The 25,809-nt window shown below is 38.0% G+C and overlaps 1 protein-coding gene across 1 annotated transcript; it reads left to right on the top strand.

Annotated features, from left to right (window-relative positions):
• The first annotated feature begins 4,859 nt into the window (after positions 1–4,859).
• LOC123667875 (cysteine dioxygenase type 1) lies at positions 4,860–25,122 on the top strand. Its single transcript, XM_045601708.1, has 6 exons — positions 4,860–5,170; positions 14,296–14,445; positions 20,670–20,816; positions 21,200–21,447; positions 22,389–22,558; positions 24,904–25,122. Exons 1-6 carry the CDS (start codon positions 5,079–5,081, stop codon positions 24,937–24,939), a joined length of 843 nt encoding a protein of 280 aa, XP_045457664.1. The 5' UTR covers positions 4,860–5,078; the 3' UTR covers positions 24,940–25,122.
• Positions 25,123–25,809: the final 687 nt, after the last annotated feature.

Raw genomic sequence — 25,809 nt, forward strand, 5'->3', positions numbered from 1 at the left:
ATACTACAGACGCTTGTAACACCAGAAGCATCACAAGAGCGTTGCCTATCCCCCCCACCCCCCAGGAGATTGGTCAGCTTACCTATTACAGAAACACAACATTACTTGAAAGCAGTATTATTTAGCTGTGGTCTTCTGTAAGGTCATGGGAATATGATCATTAAGTTGATGGTATTTGATTTTACTCCAGTTGGGATGTTCCATATTTAGAGTAAGACATTTCCTTCTATCACAAACAGACTGTTTCAGTTCAAGTATAAATTTGACTAGCCCGTTGGCGCAGTTTGATTCCCGCCTGAGTCTGGGTGTAATATTTGTATTTATTTGTATATGTATTATTTTGATGTGTAATTATCCAAAAAAAAAAAAGCTATATCAGTCGGCTGTTACCTAGAATACAAGCGTTAAGTTACTTACCGTAGGAACAGACGACCGTTTGTGTAGGTTATAGAAAGAAAGAAAGAAATTTTTTTTATTGTTCACATTAAAAATATGATACTTAGAATATTATAAGATATTTATTTATCTTATGTATATAATCCTCGTGTCACAATGTTAGTTACAATACTCCTCCGAATACTCCTCCGTCTGAACACGCGCAAAACGCCCTTACCGAGTTCCTGGCCATAACAAAGGCAAACCGAGAGGTGAGCCTGGCCACATGCAATAAGATCATGCAGACCTACCAGTACAACAACCTAAAGTTACTGGAGGTGGAACTCGAAGAAGCCGAAGCAGCCATTTACAACAACGACACTCGACAGATACTCAAAGGAAATATGTCGGGGAGGTATATGGCTGCATATAACATCACAGCAGGCTTCGTGAGCGCAGTCGAGTCTGATGGGCAGGAACAAGAGCCTCAGATCTTCAATACACCACCAGGGGACCCGGTGGTGGTAGTGGCCAGATGCACGAGAGTAATGCTAGATGATCGGATACTCCGGATGGCTCAAACCATCACGGGGAACCGTGAAGCCGATGATTCTTCCGTGGTCTGGGGGCTACCATCACTGGAATGGATAAATGGGGTTCCAGGATGTGGCAAGACAACTCGCATAGTCGGGGAATTCGATGAGGACGAGGAAGTCGTCATCACGACCACAGTCGAGGCTGCTAAAGAACTTAAGGAGAAGCTGGCGCACCGCTATGGCGTTAAAGCCAAATCTAAGGTGCGCACTATGGCCTCCGTACTGGTCAATGGCTTTCGAGGGGGCGCAAAAATCAGCCGTCTTACGGTAGATGAAGCCCTCATGAACCACTTCGGGGCCATAGTGATGGCAGCCCGACTATCAGGGGCCAACAAGGTGGTCCTCATCGGAGATATTAACCAGCTGCCGTACATCGACAGGGAAAACCTGTTCAAGATGCGGTACAGCAGACCAACCCTGATAACAGGCATATCGTGGGAGCTGTCTTGTACGCACCGAAACCCCAAGGATGTTGCCTTCACCATCAGCGAGGTCTACAATGATATTTATAGCTCAAGCCCAATAATCCGTTCCCTGCGCGTGGAAAGCTTCACGGGCGCGCAAATCTCTGCAAGACAGAACTGGACCCTATACCTGGTCTTCACGCAGGAAGAGAAGAAGTTGCTGGTGGACCGGGGATACGGGAAAGGGGAGGGATCGCGTGTCTTGACTATCCACGAGGCGCAGGGCCAAACGAGTGAGAGTGTCATCGTCATCCAGACGAGGAGTGGGAGGCTGCGAATACATGACAGCGTTTCGCACGCGATAGTCGCGGTGACTAGACACATCAAAGCCTGTGTCTACTACACCGACTACAGAGATGACGCGATCTGTCGTTTCGTCGGGAGGGCGGCGGAGGCTACGGAAAAAGACATCCTCGAGCATAGTCTCAAGATGGCGATTCATAATAAAGACACCGCCGTCGTTGAGAGTATTCTCGAGATGTCAAAATAAAATTCGAATAGGTTGCTTTGCTTGGGAGGAGTAAGTTGGTAATAATATAGATAATATTAAAAAATATATTTTTAAGAAAACGATTATTACGCATGTGAAAAAAAAAATTATGATTAAGCTAGATATAAGTATAGTATTATATATAAGGAATATATATATAAGGAAATAAAAAAAAAAAAAAATTGTACCATACATTAGATTAAGAACCGGTCGGTGGACTCACGTCTCTTTTGGAGACATTAAAAACATAGTCTGACTTGAACAGCGATGTTGCTGAGCAACGCCTACCTTGAAATAGAAAAAATAAAAATAAAAATTGCATGTTTTTGAAAATAAAAAAGGACATGGGTTCATAAGCCCGTGGATGTATATCACATGTAAATAAAAAAATAAAAAATACTCCTCCGAAACGGCTAGCCGATTATTATGAAATTTTGTATGCATATCGTATCATATTTAACTGAGGTAGGGCACAGCAGGAATTTCCTGCTCAAAATCTGGAGCAGCCCGAGTGGGGTAGTACCTCGACCTTACAGAAGATCACAGCTAAATAATACTGTTTTCAAGCGGTATTGTGTTCGTGCTGGTGAGTAAGGTGACCAGAGCTCCTGGGGGGGATTGGGGATTGGGTCGGCAACGCGCTTGCGATGCTTCTGGTGTTGCAGGTGTCTATAAGCTACGGCAATCGCTTACTATCAGGTGAGCCGTACGCTTGTTTGCCGACCTAGTGACATAAAAAAAATATCGGGTAGGTCTGGAAATCGGCCAAGGGGGATTAAGGGGGTTAATAACATATATGGCAAAACAACGTTTACGGGGTCAGAAATTGGAAGCATAAACTGTTTTTGCAATCATTTATAATAAGTAATTAAAAGATTAGCCTTGGAGCTTCATATTTATTTAATTCGACAGAATTTTCTTTTGATGAAAATAAAATTTTATTTTAAATTGCCGTGTTAGTGCCAAATTGCGATCAGTTTGTTATAAATTCATTTATCATGATTATCTATTAACCTTGAAAGTCATAATAATTAAAAAAAAAATAGTAACCAAAGCTAAAATAGAAGTAGATAGAAATGGTTTATTATCATCATTGATAAGGATTTTTTTTAAATAATCTTAAACTTTTTTTTTTTATTAAACTAGACTTCTTAAGTTGTTTTTTTTTAATGATATATTCCTTCAGCCTGTTACATCCCACAGTATGCTGATCCTTCTTCTACACGGGGAAAGAGGCCTATGCCCAGCAGTGGGATATTACAGGCCGAAGCTAATGATCTTCCTTAGTTCCTTTTGCCATAGATTTCTAAAAACTCGATGAGGTCAGTAATATTTGGCATCTGTTGCTCTTACTTCCTGTAGTACTTTTATGGTCTCAAAGTAACGATTTTGTCACTAATGTGAAAAACGTGTATTAATCTATACTAATATTAAAGCTGAAGAGTTTGTTTGTTTGTTTGAACGCGCTAGTCTCAGGAACTACTGGTCCGATTAAAATTATTTTAGTGTTAGATAGCCCATTTATTGAGGCTATAGGCTATATATCATCACGTTAAGGCGGAGCACCAATGAAGAATTTTTCGAAATCGGGATGTTTTTCCTTTTAAGATCTTCCCTAGTTAGCCCAATGAAACTGTTCCATACGGACGAATCCGCGGGCAGAAGCTAGTGTGTTATAATTGTTATGATAAAACTTTGCATTGAGTAGTATTTACTACATAATACAACATGCGTAGTTGTTGTTGAATCGGTTAAAAACAATTTACGTGTTATTATGTTATGATATACGAGTATTATAATCTAATATATCATAATATCAACAAACACATGATTATTTACATACAGAAGTAGGAAAGTTCTGAAATTTTATCTGAATTTATTTATTTAAACTCATAAAATATACAATCATATAAATTTTACAAAATATGTTTAAAATTATTTGCTGAGTGTTGTTTTATTTAAAAGGTAGGGTCAGCAGCGCTCTTGCAATGCTTCTGGTGTTGCAGGCGTCTGTAAGCTACGGTAATCACTTACCATCAGGTGAGCCGTGTGCTTATTTGCCGATACAGTCTTATGAAAAAAAAACCGTAGGGGTTGTTGTAGTGGTCAAAGCCACTGTCTCTTTTCAAAATCATAAGTAATTGTATGGGTCATACAGATATTTGACATGGGCTGGTCCTTTCTGTTTGCGTTCTGTGCTTCACGACTTCATCCGTTTATTTATCTTATGTATAAAATTCTCGTGTCACAATGTTAGTTAAAATACTCCTTCGAAACGGCTGGATCGATTTTAATGAAATTTTGTGTGCATATCGGGTAGGTCTGAGAATTGGCCAACATTTATTTTTTATACTCCTAAGTAGTAAGGGAGGGGGGGTTAAGGGGGTTAATAACATATATGGCTAAACAACGTTTGCGGGGTCAGCTAGTATATATATAGCTGTGCTCAGCGATTTCACGCGTGGTCATTTGTGCACAAAAGTAGCCTATAGGCCCTATAGCCTTACTCGGTAAACAGGCTATCCAACACAAAAAATTCAAACAAACAAATAAACAACCAAAGAAACTTTTAGCATTACATATTACATAAGAATCTAATTATGTCGGGACCTTCAGCCGCTTTAATTGGAGGGATCTGTAGGCAACAGGATCCCTCCAGCGACAGGCTGGCTTCGGCGAAAAGGCCAGACTTCTCCTCCATGGGGACTGTCCGGCTCACCTCTGAACAATCCCGACGACGCCGTGTCTAGCAGGACTGGGTTCCCATCCCAACCCGACACGGGCACAGGGGCGTTACTGGAGGCGCATTAAGTAGCGCTCCTACGCACCCCCGTTCGTCGCCTGCGGATGGAGGCCTCGTCGGCGGCCTCCTCTCTCATCCGCTCGTCATTCTCCTTCTGGGACATTACTGTCTCGCAGAAGGAGACCATCGCCGTCCAGGACTCGTCATCGCCGAGCATCGCGGTGATGACGCTCGGCAGTGACAAGTCTCCTCCAAAGACTGTCATCAGATCGCAACGCAGCGCCGCCCATAACTAATTTAACTATCTTGTGTTACCTTGCATTGTTATTAGTCAGTGTGAAATACTTCTTTCCTACACATACATTAAACAATAGTATATTCTAAATAACTTGTTTTTCTTGTTTTAGAAAATGGAAATCGAAAGCGCGAATTGTAAGTGCCGTGTCTCTGAGTGTACAGACATCGAGAGGCTATCAGTCGAGCGACCTTTGAAAATTGAAAGGTGAGAAATACGTAAACCTGACGTTATATATATGTAATACACACACACACACATACACAGACAGACGGAACGACACAAAAGACGGAACCCTTATAGGATCACTTTGCTGTCCGTCTGTCTGTCAAGGCCCTTTTTCTCAGGAACGCGTGGAGGTATCAAGCTGAGATTCATATCAAATACTTAGGTCTACCGTTCCTTAGGGCTGTAAAAATATCAAAGTTCTAAGCCATCGCAATAAAAAGATACAGCCGCTTATGCTGCAAATTTTCGACACTCGCAAAGGAATCAAAACCTACAGGGTACTCCCCGTGAACTCAGAATCCTGGAATTTGGGACGAAACAAACTATTATAGCACAGATAAAGAAAAAATTGCGAAAAGCAATTTTTTTTTTGTTACATCTTATAATAAAATTTGAAGTAACGTACTTTGAGTGTTGATACTTGTTTTAATCAAAAGCTCATTCTTGTATTCTCATTTAAATTTAGTAATCACTACTTTTAGAGTAATCTTACTAAGACTGACTAGCCCGTTGGCGCAGTTTATAGTGGCCCTGCTTTCTGTTCCGCGGGTTGCGGGATCGATTCTAACCTGAGTCTGAGTGTAATATTTGTATTTATATATTTATAAATGTATTATTTCTATATCTATTTATCAAAAGAAAAAAATAGCTATACCAGGCTGCTGTTACCTGTAACACGAGCATTAAGTTGCATACTTTAGTAATAGACAACTGTGTGTATGTTATAAGATATTTATATTTATCTATATTTTTTCGTCTACTTCGTTGTATTACTGGTCGATGTAATTGAAGTCGGTTTTTTTTTCGTTTGCGAGCATAAACAATCGTGTATTAAAAGTATGTACGTGGTAGTTTACATTTTGAATCGTTGCTTTACATTTTATTGATGAAATAACTATGAACAATTATTTCAAAGTGCTTTTCCAGCCTAATTGAAAAAAAAAGTGCGTGCGTACAAAGTCAGCAAGAATGAAACTTATTTGGCAAACTAATTTTTAAGTCTTGTTTATATATATACAAATCTAAAGCTTTAGATTACCGTTCCAGTGCCATCGACAAAAACGTTGCCGTTTCATCCGTAAAAAAATTACCCTTATACGCTTAAAGAAGTTTAACTTTAAAAATTTGATTTTGATTTAATGAATACGTACAACCTAAGCCAACAAACCTACAACCAACCTAATAATTAATATGGAAGATGTTATGCGGTCAAATTTTTAATGTTACATTTATCTTTAAATATTCAAAACCAGCACCTACAGATTTATACACAAACCCACACTAATACACCTTCGTCTTACATGCACGCACCTACACGAACACACATTCACCCAGTGTTGCAAAAGTGTAAAATAAAAAATCGGTATATTTGCCTCCGAAAAATCGGTAGAAATCGGTAGATTTTTACTCGGAGTAAAACAAAAGTATTTAAAGTGGTCGTGTGTGGACATGGAAATACTTCCTCTAGACAGTTATACATTCGTGAGTGATGCGCACGGCTGTCGGCGCTGGCTCGATCACTGCGTGACGACCGACGCGGCCAGACGCTCGATTTGTAATGTTGCGATACTGTATGATGTTTACTGGTCTGATCACTTGCCTTTAATTGTTGAGTGTAATTTTCAACTCATAACGCCTAAGTTGACATCCCCTAACACCAGGGTTAATAAAGTTATTTGGGGGGAAAGAAGCTCAGAACAGACCAGTAAATACTTGAAATTGTGTCAAAATGAGCTTAGTAAGATAGTGTTTCCTGCGCATTTTTGCGAATGCGCCGATGGTTTCTGTAGTGACATTAAACATAGATACGATTTAAAACTAATGTATGATAACATAGTGCAAATACTTAGAGAGGCGGCTGTGAACTCCTATGTGGGCCCTACTTTTCGAAGACATAGATCTGTACCGGGATGGAATATGCATGTCAGTGACGCTCACAGGAAGGCACGATTATTCTATCAAAATTGGTTTCTTATGGGTAAGCCAAAGGGGGGATCGGTTTACGAGGAGATGAGGGAAAGCAGACGGGTTTTTAAGTCAAAATTAAAATTGTGTCAGGAAAATGAAAATCAAATAAAGTTAGATATCATAGCGCAACATCACGCAAGTAAAAATTTTAGTAAATTTTGGAAGAAAACAAACAAATTGAATCTTAAGTCAAATAGCCGCCCTGCGAGCGTTGCTGGCTTTCACGAACCTCGTGATATAGCAAACTTTTTTAGACAGCATTTCAAGGTTGATCTATCGAGCAGCTCCGGTACTCGGATGCTCAATACTGTGCAACCGAAGTCAATAAGCGTTAGATTTTCCGCTAACGATGTAAAGAGGGTCGTAAGTCAGATGGTACGAGGTAAGTCACCCGGTCACGATGGGCTCAGTATTGAGCATCTGAAGTATGCAGAGCCTGACTTGTCTAGAGTTCTCGCTATGTTTTTTAACTTGTGTATAAGTCACAGTTATCTGCCGGAGGGTCTTATGTACACCATAGTAGTACCTATATTGAAAAATAAAACAGGGGATGTATCTGATGTGTCCAACTATAGACCAATCTCACTCGCTACGGTCATAGCTAAGGTGCTGGACAGTCTGCTTGATAAGCAGTTAGAGGGGCATATTAAGCTTCAAGACTCCCAATTTGGTTTTAGACCGGGTCTTTCTGCCATTCTATGCCTCAAGCAGACTGTACAGTACTATACAGCTAGAAAAACTCCAGTATATGCCTGTTTTCTGGATTTATCAAAAGCTTTTGATACAATACGGTATGATGTGCTCTGGACAAAATTAAGGGAGGAGACTGATGTACCCTGCGAGGTTGCATCTGTGCTAGAATACTGGTACTACAACCAACGGAATGTTGTAAAGTGGGCGGGCACGCACTCAGAAATGTACGGGTTGGAATGTGGGGTTAGACAGGGGGGCTTGACCTCTCCTCGTTTGTTTAACCTTTATATGAACGGGCTGCTCGCCGAACTTAGAAATAGCAACATTGGCTGTCATATCGAGGGCGTCTGCGTAAATAACATCAGTTACGCTGACGATATGGTACTGTTAAGCCCGTCTATAGGTGCACTGCGCAAATTAATGCGGATTTGTGAAAGGTACGCTGAGGCCCAGGGACTCAGATATAACTCGAAGAAGAGTGAACTCCTAGTGTTTAAGGCCGGCAAGAAAGTCTATGCGAATGTGCCACCTTTATATCTTGGAGGTGTTGCTTTAAATAGAGTAGAACGTTTTAAGTATCTGGGTCACTGGGTTTCGGACAACCTCAGTGATGATGAGGATGTGGAGCGAGAGCGCAGGGCACTAGCCGTGCGCTGCAACATGCTGGCCCGAAGGTTTGCAAGGTGTACTGATAGTGTAAAAGTAACTCTGTTTAAGGCATATTGCCAATCCTTCTACACCTGCAGCCTTTGGGTCAGGTATACGCAGCGTGCGTACAACGCCCTGAGAGTCCAGTACAACAATGCATTCAGAGTGCTGCTCGAGTTGCCGCGTTACTGCAGTGCCTCCGAAATGTTTACTACGAGGCGCGTTGATAGCTTTAAGGCTATTATTCGTAAGAGGTGTGCATCCATGCTCCGAAGGCTACGAACCAGCTCGAACGGCATTCTGAGTGCACTGGCGGACCGCTGGGACTCAGCAATACTGCGCCACTGGATACGGCTACATTCTGACTGACGAGGGTCGTGTCCAGATAGATAGCTATCTGGACACGACCTATTACTTTTACTTTTACTTTTGCTTGTTATTGATTTGTATTGAATTTATTTGTTGTTTGATATCTTTATTTACTTCTATTCATATTTATATTGATTTACTAACATTAGATATAAGTTGTTTTTGTAATACTAACATTAAGATATGGACTACTTATGTCTGAAACAAAATAAATAAATAAAAAAAAAAATAATCTATAATCTATAATATATATAAAAGCGAAAGGTCACTCACTCATCACGAAATCTCAAAAACTAGAATACCTACAAACTTGAAATTTGGCAGGTAGGCTCCTTATAGGACGTAGACATCCGCTAAGAACGGATTTTACGAAACTCGACCCCTAAGGGGGTAAAACGGGGGTTGTAAGTTTGTATGAAAGTCCTATGTTTTTGAAGTAAGAGACTTGAAATTTAAAATGTATGCTCTATAGATGGTGAAAAGATGTCCAAATAATGTATCTTTAGAAATTAACTCCTTTTTGGGGTTAAAACGGGGGATCGTAGGTTGACTCACTGATCACGAAAACTCCGAAACTATAACACCTAAAAACTTGAAATTTGGCAGGTAGGCGCCTTATAGGACGTAAACTACCGCTAAGAATGTAATTTTATGAAAATCGACCTCTAAGGGGGTACAAACGGGGGTTGGAAGTTTGTATGAAAGTCCTATGTTTTAGAAGTAAGAGACTTGAAATTTAAAATATATGCTCTATAGATGATGAAAAATAATGTATATTAAGAAATCAACTCCTTTTTGGGGTTAAAACGGGGGATGGCAGGTTGACTCACTCATCACGAAATCTCCGAAACTATAACACCTAAAAAAATGAAATTTGGCAGATAGGCTCCTTATAGGTCGTAGCCATCCGCTAAGAACGGATTTTACTAAATTCGACCCCTAAGAGGATAAAACGGGGGTTGGAAGTTTGTATGAAAGTTCAATGTTTTTGAAGTAAGAGACTTGAAATTTAAAATTTATGCTCTATAGATGGTGAAAAGGTGTCCGATTAATGTATCTTTAGAAATCCATTTCTTTTTGGGGTTAAAACGGGGATGGTAGGTTGACTTACTCATCACGAAATCTCCGAAATTATAACAGTTACAAACTTGAAATTTGGCAAGTAGGTTTTTTATAGGGCGTAGACATCCGCTAAGAACGGATTTTACGAAATTCGATCCCTAAAACAATTCGATCCTTAAAACAGGGGTTGGAAGTTTGTATGAAAGTCCTATGTTTTTGAAGTAAGAGACTTGAAATTTAAAATGTATGCTCTACAGATGATGAGAAGGTGTCCAAATAATGTACCTTTAGAAATCAACTCCCTTTTGGAGTTAAAACGGGGGATGGCAGGTTGACTCACTCATCACGAAATCTCCGAAACTATAACACCTAAAAAAATAAAATTTGGCAGATAGGCTCCTTATAGGTCGTAGCCATCCGCTAAGAACGGATTTTACTAAATTCGACCCCTAAGAGGATAAAACGGGGGTTGGAAGTTTGTATGAAAGTTCAATGTTTTTGAAGTAAGAGACTTGAAATTAAAATATATACTCTATAGATGGTGAAAAGGTGTCCAATTAATGTATCTTTAGAAATCCATTTCTTTTTGAGGTTAAAACGGGGGATGGTAGGTTGACTCACTCATCACAAAATCTCCGAAACTATAACAGCTATGAACTTGAAATTTGGCTGGTAGGTTTCTTATATCGTGTAGACATCCTGTAAGAACGGATATTACGATACTCAATCCTTAAGGTGATAAAACGGGGGTTGGAAATTTGTATGAAAGTCCTATGTTTTTGAAGTAAGAGATTTGAAATTTAAAATGTATGCTCTATAGGTGGTGAAAAGGTGTCCAAATAATGCATCGTAATAATGTATATAAAAGAGAAAGGTCACTGTCTCAAAAAACGGCAGGGAGGTAGATTATAGTTAGTAGACATCCGCTAAGAACGGATTTTGCGATATTCCACCGCTAAGGGGGTTTAATTGGGGTTGATAGTTTCTATGAAATATATACAGCAGGGTCGGTTTAAAGGAAAATAACCACGTTTGCAACTCTATGTGTTCAAGAAACATTTATACTGATCACCTTTAAGTAGTACAAAAAATATTTTTTACTATTACCTTTACGTTACTAGAATACTTTTTTATTTACCCCTGTCGTCACGGAGTCACGGAGGAGCGTTGCGCTATTCCGTGGTATATATTTACGTAGAACTATATTAAAAATTAAATTGCATGCAGTATATTTTAAACATATTTACACTACAATACTGTATTATTACTGCATTTTTTCATGCCACAATCCTGACGAATTCAACAAACCATTTTGATCGACGCGACGCGCGCTTCACGCGGACGTAGTCGCGGGCAACAGTTAGTGTATTATAAAACAAAGTCCCCAAAAGTGTATGTGATCGATGCCCTCAAAATCTACTGAACGGATTTTCATGCGGTTTCACCGATGGAGAGAGGGCTTCAAGAGAAAGGTTACGGAATGGCTAAGCCAATTTGATGAGATTTTCACTGGAAGTCTACCGGGAAAACGCTGTGACACACTTATTTCAACGCGGGCGAAGCCGCGGGCACAGCTAGTAATATATATAAAAGCGAAAGGTCACTCACTCATCACGAAATCTCCGAAACTATAACACCTACAAACTTGAAATTTGGCAGGTAGGCTCCTTATAGGACGTAGACATCTGCTAAGAAAGGATTTTACGAAACTCGACCCTGAGGGGATAAAACGGGGGTTGGAAGTTTGTATGAAAGTCCTATGTTTTAGAAGTAAGAGACTTGAAAATTAAAATGTATGATCTATAGATGGTGAGAAGGTGTCCAAATAATGTATCTTTAGAAACCAACTCCCTTTTGGGGTTATAACGAGGGATGGTAGGTTGACTCACTCATCACGAAATCTCCGAAACTATAATACCTACATACTTGAAATTTGGCAAGTAGGTTTTGTATAGGACGTAAACATCCGCTAAGAACGATTTTTACGAAACTCGACACCTAAGAGGATAAAACGGGGGTCGGAAGTTTGTATGAAAGGCCTATGTTTTTAAAGTAAGAGACGAAATTTAAAATGTATGCTCTATAGATGGTGAAAAGGAGTCCAAATAAAACACCGTAATCTATATATATAAAAGAGAAAGGTCACTGACTCACTCATCACGAGAACTCAAAAACCGCTGGATGGTCCATCCATCCAGGATGGACAAAGATGAAATTTAGCAGGGAGGTAGATTATAGTTAGTAAACGTCTGCTTAGAACGGATTTTTTGATATTCCACTGCTAAGGGCGTTTGATTGGGGTTAATAGTTTGTATGAAACATATATAGCAGCTATAAGTTCGCCTGCTAGGTTATGTATACTGCAGCCTGAAAATAAAACTAAAAAAGTGGTGTATAGAGAGGTTTTATAAAAATAACTAACAAATTATACTAAATTGTGCCTTTTAAAAATGACTCAGTGTGATAAGCATTTCAAGTGACTGAAATAAAAAAATAATTTGCTTAAACATCGTGATAGTAATGCATATCTTCATAACCACGCGAACATAGTCGCGGGCAACAGTTAGTGTATTATAACAATAAGTCCCCAAAAGTGTATGTGATCGATTCCCTCAAAATTTACTGAACAGCTTTTCATGCGGTTCTTTTACCAATGGAGAGAGGGCTTCAAGAGGAAGGTTTAAGGAACGACTAAGCCGATTTTGATGAGATTTTGAGTTTCACTTGAAGTTTGCCGATAAAACTTTGTGACTCACTGATTTAAACGCGGGCGAAGCCGCGGGCACAGCTAGTGTCTCATATAATCTAGCTTAAACGGCGTGCAAATTTTTGTTCCATTTATAATAATAATTATTTTACATTACAGAAAAAGAAAGTACTCAAAAGCAATACGTTTTATCATAAGAAACATTAATTATAGAAGTAGTCCATACAAGCATCATAAATACAAACAAATAAAAAAAAAAATAATTGCATAATTTCAGTCTTCGCAGCAACTGCTAAATTGCTAATAATGAAACAGATTATTAGTATTCCCGACTTCCCGTGGGTGCGATAGAATAGCACGTTGCCGCGAAAGAAGTATGAATTAGCGATGAATTCGCTTAACACTTCACAAAATTTCGCAACTACATTTAATTTGTTAAATGTGAATTGAATACTAATCCTAATCCATCGAAATAATCCAAAAATAATCTATCACTAGTCCTATACCTAATTCAAGAAACAAACCCGAAGAAAGTTATCTTCAGGGATTTTCCCTTGTATACTCACCAGACAATAATAAACTCTATTATATCACGTGTTAGTACAATTTGTTTTAACACACCGCGAATTTGAACGGTCATATTCGACGTGGTGGGAAGAATTTCGGGAAGTCCCCGTGCATTGATTTTGTGTTACCTTTTTCTTTTAGTGTTACCGTATTAAGAATATTATTTTACCTTTTTTTTTAGAAAATTATTTTACATTAGTTGAAAATTCAAAAATTCGGTAGATAGCACTGCTAAATCGGTATATCGGTAGACAAGGGCCAAAATTGGTAGATCTACCGATAAATCGGTAGCTTTTGCAACGCTGCATTCACCTTTTCATGTCTTACACTCACCTCTAACTGCAGTGGAGGGGACGGAACATAGCCGTTTACTTTTTATTACTTTCTGTTATTTTTTAAATATAGCGTCTAGTTATATATTTTATAATGATTAATATTTTTATATATCAGTGTGATCCTATTTTGGCCATATTTGTACATTATATTGTAACATACTATTGTAACATAGCGCTGTCGAATTGCCTGTAAAATAAATAAATAAATAAATCTTTTTTTTGTACAATCTTTCTAGTGGAGTGTAGCAGACAGCAGTAGTACAAAGTCTTTTTATTGATGATCGATGATTATTAGTTGGTATATAATTGTATATACGACCACTCTGGTGTAATGGTGCGTTATTGATTCGTCCTTTTACGATATATATAGCGTTATTTAATAAATAAATTGTAGTTAATGCGAATTGTAGTTACCGTTTTAAAAACCGTCGATACAGGATGGACTCGCTCATAAATTATGCATAAGCTAGTATTGCTGACTTGAGTATTGGTGTAATGGTACGTGTGCGGTGTCGGCGGCGCCTATAACCGACGGTCGCGGGTTCGATTAAGCACGTTAAGCTGTCAGTCCCGTATTGGAGCAGCGTGGTGGATTAAGCTCTGATCCTTCTTCTACATGGGGAAAGAGGCCTATGCCCAGTAGTGGGATATTACAGGCTGAAGCGATGTATTTTCGGACCCCTAATACAGGAGTAAATACTATTGAGGGCTGTTGATTGTGAGGCGTTTATTTAGTTGATATTTTTATTTTACAGAGAAATTGATGGTTTAGAAAATCTAGTCGCTGAGTTACACAGTGTGTTCTCGAAGGATCACGTCAATATACAGGAGGTTCAGAAACTGATGAGCGGTTATAAATCTGATCCGAAACATTGGAGGAAGTATGCGAAGTTTGATCGTTTCCGGTAAGTAGATTTTTTCCGTAAAAAAAAAAAATTTTAAATTAGTGTTTTTTTAGTTAGTAGCCAATTTATATTATAATATTCATTATAATAATAATAATACTCTTTATTGTACACCACTCACTCTTTATTGGTCAGATACACGCTTACGATCTGTAGGCTACGATAACCGCTAACCATCAGGTGATGATAAGCGGTTGGCGGTGATTTTTAACTGAGGTAGAGCGTAGCAGGAAATTTCCTGCTCAAAATATGGAGCAGCCCGACTGGGGCAGTAGCTCGACCTTACAGAAGATCACAGCTAAATAATACTGCTCTGAAGCATTGTGTTTCTGTGGTGAGTAAGGTAGAGAGGTCCTGGGGAGGTTCGGGGGTTAGGGTCGGCAACACTCGCGATGCTTCTGGTATTGCAGGCGTCTACAGGCTACGGTAATCGCTTACCTTGTCAGGTAGGCTGTACACTTATTTGCCGACCTAGTCGTACAAAAAAGGTATTTAAAGAATATTGTATTCAATGAGCCTTAACGTATCGGCGAAATATTCGTAATTTATTCTAATATAATATAAACAATTTTTTTTTTGTTTTGCAATGAACCAAAACTACTGGACCATTTTTAAAAATTCTTTGACGAGAAGAACACACAGACACGCTTTTTATTTGGTGTATTTTTCATCTCCTTTTCACTTGTATTATCATCGAGGGGTCAGTTGCTATGACAAGTATAAAGGAAAGTGTTAATAGTTACGAAAAATGTTTGTTTACAGACTTCAGGTCTGTTTATAGTGAGATAGTGCTATCACACACGGTTAAAATAGCATTGATAACCTAAAATTAAGACTCTAGGCCATATTATGTTATATATCAGCCTTTGTTTGCTAATTGTGATTGTTTTGAAAGATTTGAGTAGAAAATTTTCAACAAGGTTTCTTCATCAATAATAACTGATAGCGATCATTACTCATATTAAGGAAAATATCGACCAATCTGTAGTGGGGCAGCGTTATGGATTAAGCTCTGACCCTTCTACATGGAGAAAGAGCAGTACACAGCAGTGGGGTAATGTTACAGGCTGATTCAAATCATTTTTGAAGTACAACTTCTTTGCGCACGCTTGATTTAGGAAGTAGACTGGTGAATGCGTGACGAGAGCGTTACGAAAAGTATGATCGTGTGAGGCGAAAGGAGCAAGAGAGAGAGGTGTGAGCACACATTTTCTTTGTCTCTTTCCCTCATAGCCAGTTACGTTTCGTATATCTAAGATACAGTACAAACCTATTGCTAAAGAAGCTTAACTACAGTCGTGTGGTCTAAGCCCCAGTCGTTTTTTTTTTACATCACAGGCCCTATACCATTTCTTAAGGATTAAATTCCAAAACCTCTAGAGCTACGGCTGTAAGCCCTAGTTATCCTAGTAATCTAAATTTTACCAGGGCTTTTTACAAAACAATGATCTAACATATAAATGATACCATAACAAATCAACGATAAAATGTTCCAGCAAAATTTCCATATCGATTGATTCAACAATTGACCCATATTGACAACAATTGCAAATTTTAAACGAATCCGATTTTATTATTGACGTATCGCGTAACGATACGACCAAATACTTCAATATTAATTAATTTTTTTTTATGTCACTTGGTCGGCAAACAAGCGTACGGCTCACCTGATGGTAAGGGATTACCGTAGCTTATAGACGCCTGCAACACCAGAAGCATCGCAAGCGCATTGCCGACCAAATCCCCAATCCCCCAGGAGCTCTGGTCACCTTACTCACCAACAGGAACACAACACTGCTTGAAAACAGTATTATTTAGCTGTGATCTTCTGTAAGGTCGAGGTACTACCCCAGTCGGGCTGCTCCGTATTTTGAGCAGGAAATTCCTGCTGTGGCCTACCTCATTTTTGCTCGCCTTCTATTAAAATAAGGGTCTGTTTCATCAATTGTGGATAACGCCATTTGACGGATGATTATAGAAATAGACTTTGACAGCGGGGGGTAGAATAGGCAAGTAGGACTTGATTTTCCTCAATTAATAAACTGCAGCTTAAAGATTGTTATCATGTACACCTGATAGCGATCGTTACTCATAGTAGGGAATATATCCGCCAACCCGCATTGGAGTAGCGTGGTGGATTAAGCTCTGATCCTTCTCCTAATGGGGAAAGAGGCCTATGCCCAGTAGTGGGATATTACAGACTGAAGCGTAACTTTAAGATTATATACGAATTAGAAACGATTAAAATGAATGTTTGTCTTTATGTCCTTTATAGAATAGCAAACTATGCATTTGATCACGTCATGATCTTCAGCAAAGTGTTGTGATGAATCCACAAAGGTTTCTGTTACGACAAAAAAAAGCGTATCAACGCGCGCAGGGTAAAGCTAGCAATTCATAAACAGATTAGAATTCGATAGTAAAATAGAATAATGAATCCAAAACTTTTTACCCTCGGATACTGCCATCCGTCAATTAGCGTTATCCGCATCTGGTGAAACAGGCCTCTAATAGTGATATTTTGTTTTTAGTATTATTGTTAAAGTCAGCTATTTTTTTTAAATTGTAGTTGAACATTTGTTTTCCTTTGGCTTTTTGTCTCCTTTACTATGTCTAATAAATTGGGTTATGCCTGTAATATTAGATGTAAGAAAATAAATGAATAAATAAATAAATAATAAATTTTAGTGTTAATAAAACATGACTTCTTCGTCATGGAAATTTTACTTACCGTGTAAAATGTGTAGTTTATAAAAAAAAAGAAAAAAACGCTCACAATATGTCACAAAATTTATCAAAAAACCTTTCAAATACATCGTCCTCGTGGGATTTCATCGTTATCCTAGAATCGAGCATTTTCCGGTATATAGCCTTTAGGACTTAATTTTTTAAACTGAGGTAGGGCACAGCAGGAATTTCCTGCTCAAAATCTGGAGCAGCCCGTCTGGGGTATTACCTCGATCTTACGGAAGATCACAGCTAAATAACACTGTTTTCAAGCAGTATTGTGTTCCTGTTAGTGAGTAAGGTGACCAGAGCTCCGGGGGGATTGGGGATCGGGTTGGCAACGCGCTTACGATGCTTCTGGTGTTGCAGGCGTCTATAAGCTACGGTAATCTCTTACCATCAGGTGAGCCGTACGCTTGTTTGCCGACCTAGTGATATAAAAAAAGGACCCTTTTTTAAACTACAAAGGTGGTATATGCGCGCAGTCGCACAGAACGCTTGATGGTAAGCGAATACCGTAGTCCTTGGAGCTTGCAACACCAGAAACATCGCAAACTAGTTGCCGGCCCTACCCCAATCCTTCCCAGGAGCTCTGGTGATCTTATTCACCACATTATTTAGCTGTGATCTTCTGTAAGGTTGAGTTACTACCACAGTCAGGCTGCTACAGATCTGTAGCAAGATAGTTCCTGCTGAGCTCTACCTTAATAACTGCCACCTCGTAAACATCCACGTCTCTATCCTTTGCTCTGTGAGAAACGAAAAATCTATCCCCCAAAACCGTATTTCATACAAATTACCTAGTGCTAATCCAGTATAGAATTTCTGTACCAAACCGGTTCGTATAGTTCTGTCGTCGCGCGCTCGAGAGTCAAATATGCATCAACATTTTCATATTTATAAATAAAACTAGGTGACTTGGCAAACTTTGTCGTGCCGCTAAACGCTATTTAAGCATAGGGGTTGGTGGTAGAAGCGTGAACATTTAGGGTTTTATGTATTTTTTAGCCGAATCATAATAAAATAAAAAATAAATAATTTATCTTAAAATTAAAAAAAAAATTAGTGGTGGACTACCCTTAACATTTAGGGGGATGAAAAATAGATGTTGATTGATTCTCAGACCTACCCAATATGCACACAAAATTTCATGAGAATCGGTCAAGCCGTTTCGGAGGAGTTTAACTACAAACACCGCGACACGAGAATTTTATATATGAGAGATACTGAGTTTTTTTACTCAGAGTAAGATGTTAAAGCTCGTCTTCCAAAATAAGTGCTAGTAATTTCTGCTGACTTCGAGATGATGGATAAACCAAATAAAACCGGTCTGGTTTCATTCGGTAAATTTTCCACACGTGCCAAACTGACCAAAGCTTTACTATATTTTTTATCCGACTTCCAAAAAAGGAGGAGGTTCTCAATTCGACTGTATTTTTTTTTTTTTTTATTTACCTTACCTCAGAACTTTTGACCGGGTGGACCGATTTCGACAATTTTTTTTTAATCGAAAGGTGGCATGTGTCAATTGGTCCCATTTAAATTTATTTGAGATCTAACAACTACTTTTCGAGTTATATCTAATAATGCGTTTTTACTTGACGCTTTTTTCGTCGACCTACGTTGTATACCGCATAACTTGCTACTGGATGTACCGATTTTGACAATTCTTTTTTTGTTGGAAAGGGGATATCCTTAGTTTAGTACCATGGTAAGGAAACCAGGATCTGATGATGGGATCCTAGAGAAATCGAGGGAAACTCACGAAAATCCGCAATAACTTTTTACTGGGTGTAACGATTTGACTAACTTTTCGTCGATCTACGTTGTATTACTCGTCGATGAAATTGAAGTCGGTTTTTTTTCGTTTGTGAGCAAACACAATTATTTGTCACCGTGTCGAAAATGCTTTGCAAAAAATAAGGAACTGGTTTTGTTACTATCGCAAGGGTCCTGAAAATAAAGCTCATGATTAATGATAATAATAATAATTTTATTTATTTAAGACTTACAGTCCACTTGTTAGTAACATTAGTAACTTACAACTATGTTAGTATACTTAAATTAATATTGAAATTAACAATTTACCAATTCACTTGCTTAACCTTTCTTGCCTCACCACTAAACCAACGAAGTGCTGAAGCATAGGCTTATTAATGCAATGGTCAACCACAGTCTGTTACGATAGTGGTCACTTTTGATCCCTGACCACTCACTGGTTGATATTTTTGTCGTTTCAATTTGTTTTGTACTGTATTCTTCCGGATAAAATACTGATAGAGATATTAAATGGAATAAAAACGAAACATTTGTAAAAATCAAAACATATTTGTTTTGATAATAATTAAATACTTCTATAGTTTAATAACCAATCTGGTGTAGTGGTACGTGCGGGATGTGTACGCCTCAACACCGGCGATTTGCAGGTTCGACTTCCGCTCGGGATGAATATTTTTATATCCATCAAAATCAAAATCATTCAAAGAAATATTTGTACAAATCAAATACATTTATGTTTTATATATTTTCGTGTATAATAAAGAGTACATATTATTATTAAGTATTAAAAATTTGTAAATTGCTTTTGGCTAATTTAAATAATGTCCTCCGGCCCGTTGGACCGACGACCTACGTAAGATTGCCGGTGTAGGCTGGATGAGGATCGCAAAAAACCGGGATGTGTGGGGCGAACTTGGGGAGACCTATATCCAGCAGTGGACTGCAATAAGCTAAACTGACCGACTAACTGGATATAAGTAATGTGTTTAAATTCAAATGTATATTATAACATCTACTCATTGGATATCGATTTAATCAAAATGGAATGACATGACGAGTAGCTTTCAAATATAAAAACAATCATAAAAAGTGGAGGTAACACACACAAAAATAATTGTGTTTCCTCACAAACGAAAAAAAAAGTGTGTGTCAGCTTGACTGGAGTTTATTCCTTCAGAACTACTGTCTAAATAGGCACAAAAAAGGCTTACTAGTCTAAGAAAAAGATTAATACCACATCAAATGGTTAATAAAAGAATCAGATAATGTATTAGAAAACGTCGTCCATCGGAATCTTATTGAGTTCCGATAGATGGCGTTACGAGATACGTAATGAGGTCATTCGTTCAGTAGATTTTTTTCTTCATATTTTTTTCATACCGAGGTCCTTATATGAAAATCGATTCTTAAGAAGTAAGCTCGAAAAAAAGACGACTTCAATCTACAAACTATCTCGAGTAATATTAGTTAATGAAAAATAATAATCAACAATTCGCATTATTAGGGGTAATTAAAAAGTACTCATTAAATCTCATTCGTATTTGTATGGAACCATATGATAAGGACCAGCTTTTGAATAAAACAAGAATTATTAAAGTTACGTAAGTATACACTGAGTTAAACACATGAGGTAGCACATAATAACACCATCGTGCTGATAACCTAAGATTGGTTGGAATTTTTAATGTCTACATAAGGGCACATATATTAATTTACAGGTATACACGTAATCTGGTAGATGCTGGGAACGGTGCCTTCAACATCATGATCCTATGTTGGGGTCCAGGTCACGCGTCACCAATCCACGACCACGCAGACTCCCATTGTTTCATGAAGCTGCTCAGCGGTAGCTTGGAAGAAGTCAGGTATGATGGCAATGAAATGAATGAGTTGAATGAATGAAATATTACACATGATAAAATATGACAAAATTGTATGCCACTTTTAAGTAATAACATGACAAATATTTGTATGGGCCAAACAAATTTTTGCCCTGGTCTGGGTGTTTGTGTTTGCGTTGTTTGTTTGCAAAACCCCGACATTATTTTATATTCCTGGGATCCGATGAGTGCAGCGTTTACTTAATTTTATGTTATGTTTATAGTAACTTGATTGACATTTAATATAGGGTTCATTTTTAGACAAATTTAACAGGACAAATTAATTTCACACATTGGAAAATAACTATATAAAGTTGAAGATTTATTTTGAAAAATTAATAATATATACGCTGTTTACTATTTTTCAGATACGAATGGCCAGAAAACGTTCAACCGGAAGTTATGAAAAGAATGAATAAGAGACAATCGAGACGTTGCTGTTCCGAAACCAATGATATAAGCAGTAATTTAAACGAATTAAATATTACCTTTGACGAAAACTGTCAAGAGAATCAAGATGGCGACAGTGATTGTGAAGATGGCGATTACAACGTACAGAGTATGCAAGAAATAGGCAGGACTCGTTTGGAGATCGATGATGTCTGTTATATAAACGGTTTGTATATTTTTAATGCATAATTAATATGTAATAATATTCTCAGGATTTTTTCCATCGGTTTCTGAAAAAGTTTATCTCTCCGTTGAGTTACTGATGTACTTTATCAGAGGGACGTTAATTCAGAGGTTAATAGGGCACAGCAGGGAATTTTCTGCTCAAAATCTGGAGCAGTTCGATTGATGACCGAGTACTGTTTTCAAGCTGTGCTGTGTTCCTGTGGTGAGTAAGGTGACCAGAGCTCATGGGAGGATTGGGGATAGGGTCGTCAACGCACTTGCGATGTTTCTGGTATTTCAGGAAGACGAATAAATAAGCTACGGTAATTGCTTACTAATCAGGTGTGACGTACTCTTGTTTGCTGACCTCATCATTATCATCATTACAGCCTATACAGTCCACTGCTGGACATAGGCCTCCACAAGTTTACGCCAAAAACAACGTGAACTCATGTGTTTTGCCCATAGTCACCACGCTGGGCAGGCGGGTTGGTGACCGCAGTACTGGCTTTGTCGCACCGAAGACGCTGCTGCCCGTCTTCGGCCTGTGTATTTCAAAGCCAGCAGTTGGATGGTTATCCCGCCATCGGTCGGCTTCTTAAGTTCCAAGGTGGTTGTGGAACCTTGTTATCCCTTAGTCGCCTCTTACGACACCCACGGGAAGAGAGGGGGTGGCTAAATTCTTTAGTGCCGTAGCCACACAGCAGAAACGATTATATGCGAATAGAAATCTGTATATATAAAAATGAATGTTTGTCTTTATGTCCTTTATAGAATAGTAAACTATGCGCACCCCACACCCACGGGCAGAGATGGGGCGGCTAAATTCTTTAGTGCCGTAGCCACACAACACAACCTTTTTTTGCTGACCTAGTTGTACAAAAATAAAGTTATTCGCAAACATACATTATAGCTATTCATTCTTATATTTATTCCTTCCAGATGCACTAGGTCTTCACAGAATGGAGAACCCGTCCCACGTAGATGGCGCCGTGTCCCTCCACCTCTACTGCCCACCGTTCGACAGTTGTAGGGTATTCGATTCCCGTACGGGGAAGCCGACGAGCGTCCCGGTTACATTCTGGTCGATGTACGGCAAGAAAATTAAAAGGGTAAGACAGCTTTGTACAAATAAACAAATAAGAATCTTTATTGGAACCGCTCTGGTGTAGTGCTGCGTGTAGTCACCTAAAACACCGACGCTGACGGTTTGCGGGTTCGATTCCCGCTCGGGATTGATGTTTGTGATTGTACAAATATTTCTTTCCGTTTTGGATGTCTGTCATTATGGGTCTTCCCACCGTGCCTCTGAGAGTATTTTAAGCCGTCGATCCCGGTATCATAAATAGTTGATATGAATGATAGCGATGGTCCCGGTTGTTATCACAAATAGCTGATAGCGATCATCACTCATTAGTAGGGAACATATCGGGCAACCCGCAAGGGAGCAGCGTGGTGGATTAAACTCTGATCCTTCTCTTACGTGGAGAGGCCTATGCCCAGATCTGCAGATCAAACTTTTCGTAACGCTCTCGTCACGCAATCACCAGCTTACTTCCCAAGTCAAGCGTGCGTAAAGTAGAAGAAAAAGAAGTTTTACTTCAAAAACTACCCCTGTATTACCATTTTGGTCTGTATTGACTTTGATACTGGGGCGATTATATTATAACAATATAACTTAATGCTAATGTTTTCTTCTGTTGAGAAACATTTAAAAAAACCTTTATAAAAAAGTATGTAATGTGGTATCACTAATAAAACAAAGTCTGCTTCCGCTGTCTGTATGCTTAAATATTTAAAACTACGCAACGGATTTTGATGCGGTTTCCTTTAGTAAATACAGTGATTCTAGAGGAAGTTCCTCTGGAATTACACGATAAATGCATAATATACTAGATCGTTCAATAAGTCCCGAGACTAACCTGGAAATGGCGCATATATTAAAAACTCTTTTGATTTTTAAAAAGTACTGGCTATCAATACAAGAATATGTGTCAAATTTTTAAAAATGGAACAATAAAATTATTGATTTTGAAACATTTAAGTGACGCTACGGTTGTAATTTCGATACAATGGAAAAAAACGAGTTTCGCGTGTTGATAAAACATTGTTTTTTAATGGGAAAAAATACCGTTGAAGCACAGCAATGGCTTATAAAATGTTATGCAGGATCAGCTCCCTCTAAAGCAACCATTTGTCGGTGGTATGCCGACTTCAAACGCGGTCGCATGGACACCAATGATGGGGAACGCTCAGGTCGTCCAAATGAAGCAGTGACTCAACAAAATATTAACCAAGTCCTCAAAATCGTATTGGAAGATCGGAAGGTAAAAGTGCGAGAGATAGCCGAGATAGTGAAGATTTCAGCTGGTAGTGTTTTCAATATTTTACATAAAAATTTGGCCATGAAAAAGCTTTTTTCTAAGTGGGTGTCGCGTTTGCTTACAACTAATCAAAAGGAACAACGTATCAATGATTCAGAGCGATGTTTGGCGCTGATGAATCATAATAAAAAGGATTTTTTACGTCGGTATGTAACAATGGATGAAACCTGGATATACCATTTCACTCCGGAATCCAATCGGCAGGCAGCGGAGTGGAGAGCGGCTGGTGAAAGCCGCCCGAAGCGTCCAAAGACTCAGAAATCGGCCGGTAAGGTATGGCGTCTATATTTTGGGATTCGCATGGAATACTTTTCATCGACTACCTTGAAAAGGGGCAAAATATAAATAGTTACTATTACATGTGCTTATTGGAGCGATTGAAGTACGAAATTACGGATAAACGGCCTCACATGAACAAAAAGAAAGTGGTGTTTCACCAGGACAACGCGCCTTGTCACAAGTCCGTGAGAACGATGGCCAAAATTAACGAATTGGGCTTCGAATTGCTTCCTCATCCCCCTTATTCACCAGACTTGGCCCCCAGTGATTACTGGCTGTTTGCAGACCTCAAAAAAATGCTTCAGGGTAAGAAATTTGACTCAAATAGTGAAGTTATCGCAGCAACGGAGGCTTATTTTGAAGCCAAAGACAAATCGTTCTACACACATGGGATAGAAAAGTTAGAAAAGCGTTGGAGGGACTGTATCGCTCTTGGAGGAGACTATGTTGATGAATAAAAATTAATTTTATAAAAAAGACCTTTTTTTAGTACTTAGTCTCGGGACTTATTGAACCACGTGTTAGTAGAGGTACACGTCGCTAGTGATTCTATATAATTAAATAGAGTGAAAGAAATATAATGATTTATCATGCGCATAGTTATTATTCAAAATTAAAAACGCTTTCCAATCGCCATTTTAGAAACATAAAATTATAATAGTTTTGATTAATCATGGACGAAATATTTGCGTCCATGGTTAATCCATTAAAGCTACCAGAGATTCAAAATGTAGATAAGCAAAAACTCAGCAGTTACTATTGACAATTAATTTAATTAAAATGTTATTTTTTAGGTGATAGCAGCAAATCCAGCTGATGGTCAAGAATAAAACGACAACAGCACCGTCGTCCTACTACTTAGTACATTAGTACATAAAAATACACGGAGCAAAAAGTTAAAACGCTATAATTGTTTATCACAATAAAAGTGTACCTACGTCTATTAAAACTCTTTAAAATAACCGGGAAATTACTGCAATGGCCTCGCAAATATATTATGGGATTCGCTAAAAGTGATATTTAAATATAATCAGGGACAATGTGTATATATAACAGAAAGATTTTTACATTTATTAAAATTAGTCTAAATAAAATGTTTTGAGTAATTTAAAAAATATTGTCTATGCTTATTGGGCACAATTATTATGTGTTTTAAAGTTAATAAATTATTTTAAATTACTTTCTAATTTTCTTCGCTATTCTATTTTTAAAAAAAAGTATTGAATATATTTTATCGCAAGTGTAAATTTGTTAGATTTTATAATCTTTATAAGTAATTACCATTAGAAAAATGTTGAAAGAAATATTATACAATTCTATTTTTATATAATTATACTATTTTTTTGTATGTAGCTTTAATGCTTATTTTTTAAAACAATATTTTTATTTTTGTTACAGTAAAATAATTAATATTTTCAAATATTTTGATAAACCATATTGTTATTAATAAATTTTTTGAGTAAAAAATGTGTTTACTTATTTTAACAAATATCTAAAAAAAAATATATTAGGTATTGTAGGGTTTTATAACTATAGGCTGCTTTCAATGATGGACGAACGCGTCGATACTTTTGACAGAAAACTTTCAAACCGTGCGGATGGCGCGAAAGTTAACGGTCAATGTTTTACGATATTATTCTGTTGTTATTAATCTAAAATTCTATTTAGCTAAACAAATGAAGTGAAATTATTAATTATTT

Source organism: Melitaea cinxia, chromosome 29 (assembly GCF_905220565.1).
Source record: "Melitaea cinxia chromosome 29, ilMelCinx1.1, whole genome shotgun sequence".
NCBI classification, from domain to species: domain Eukaryota; kingdom Metazoa; phylum Arthropoda; class Insecta; order Lepidoptera; family Nymphalidae; genus Melitaea; species Melitaea cinxia.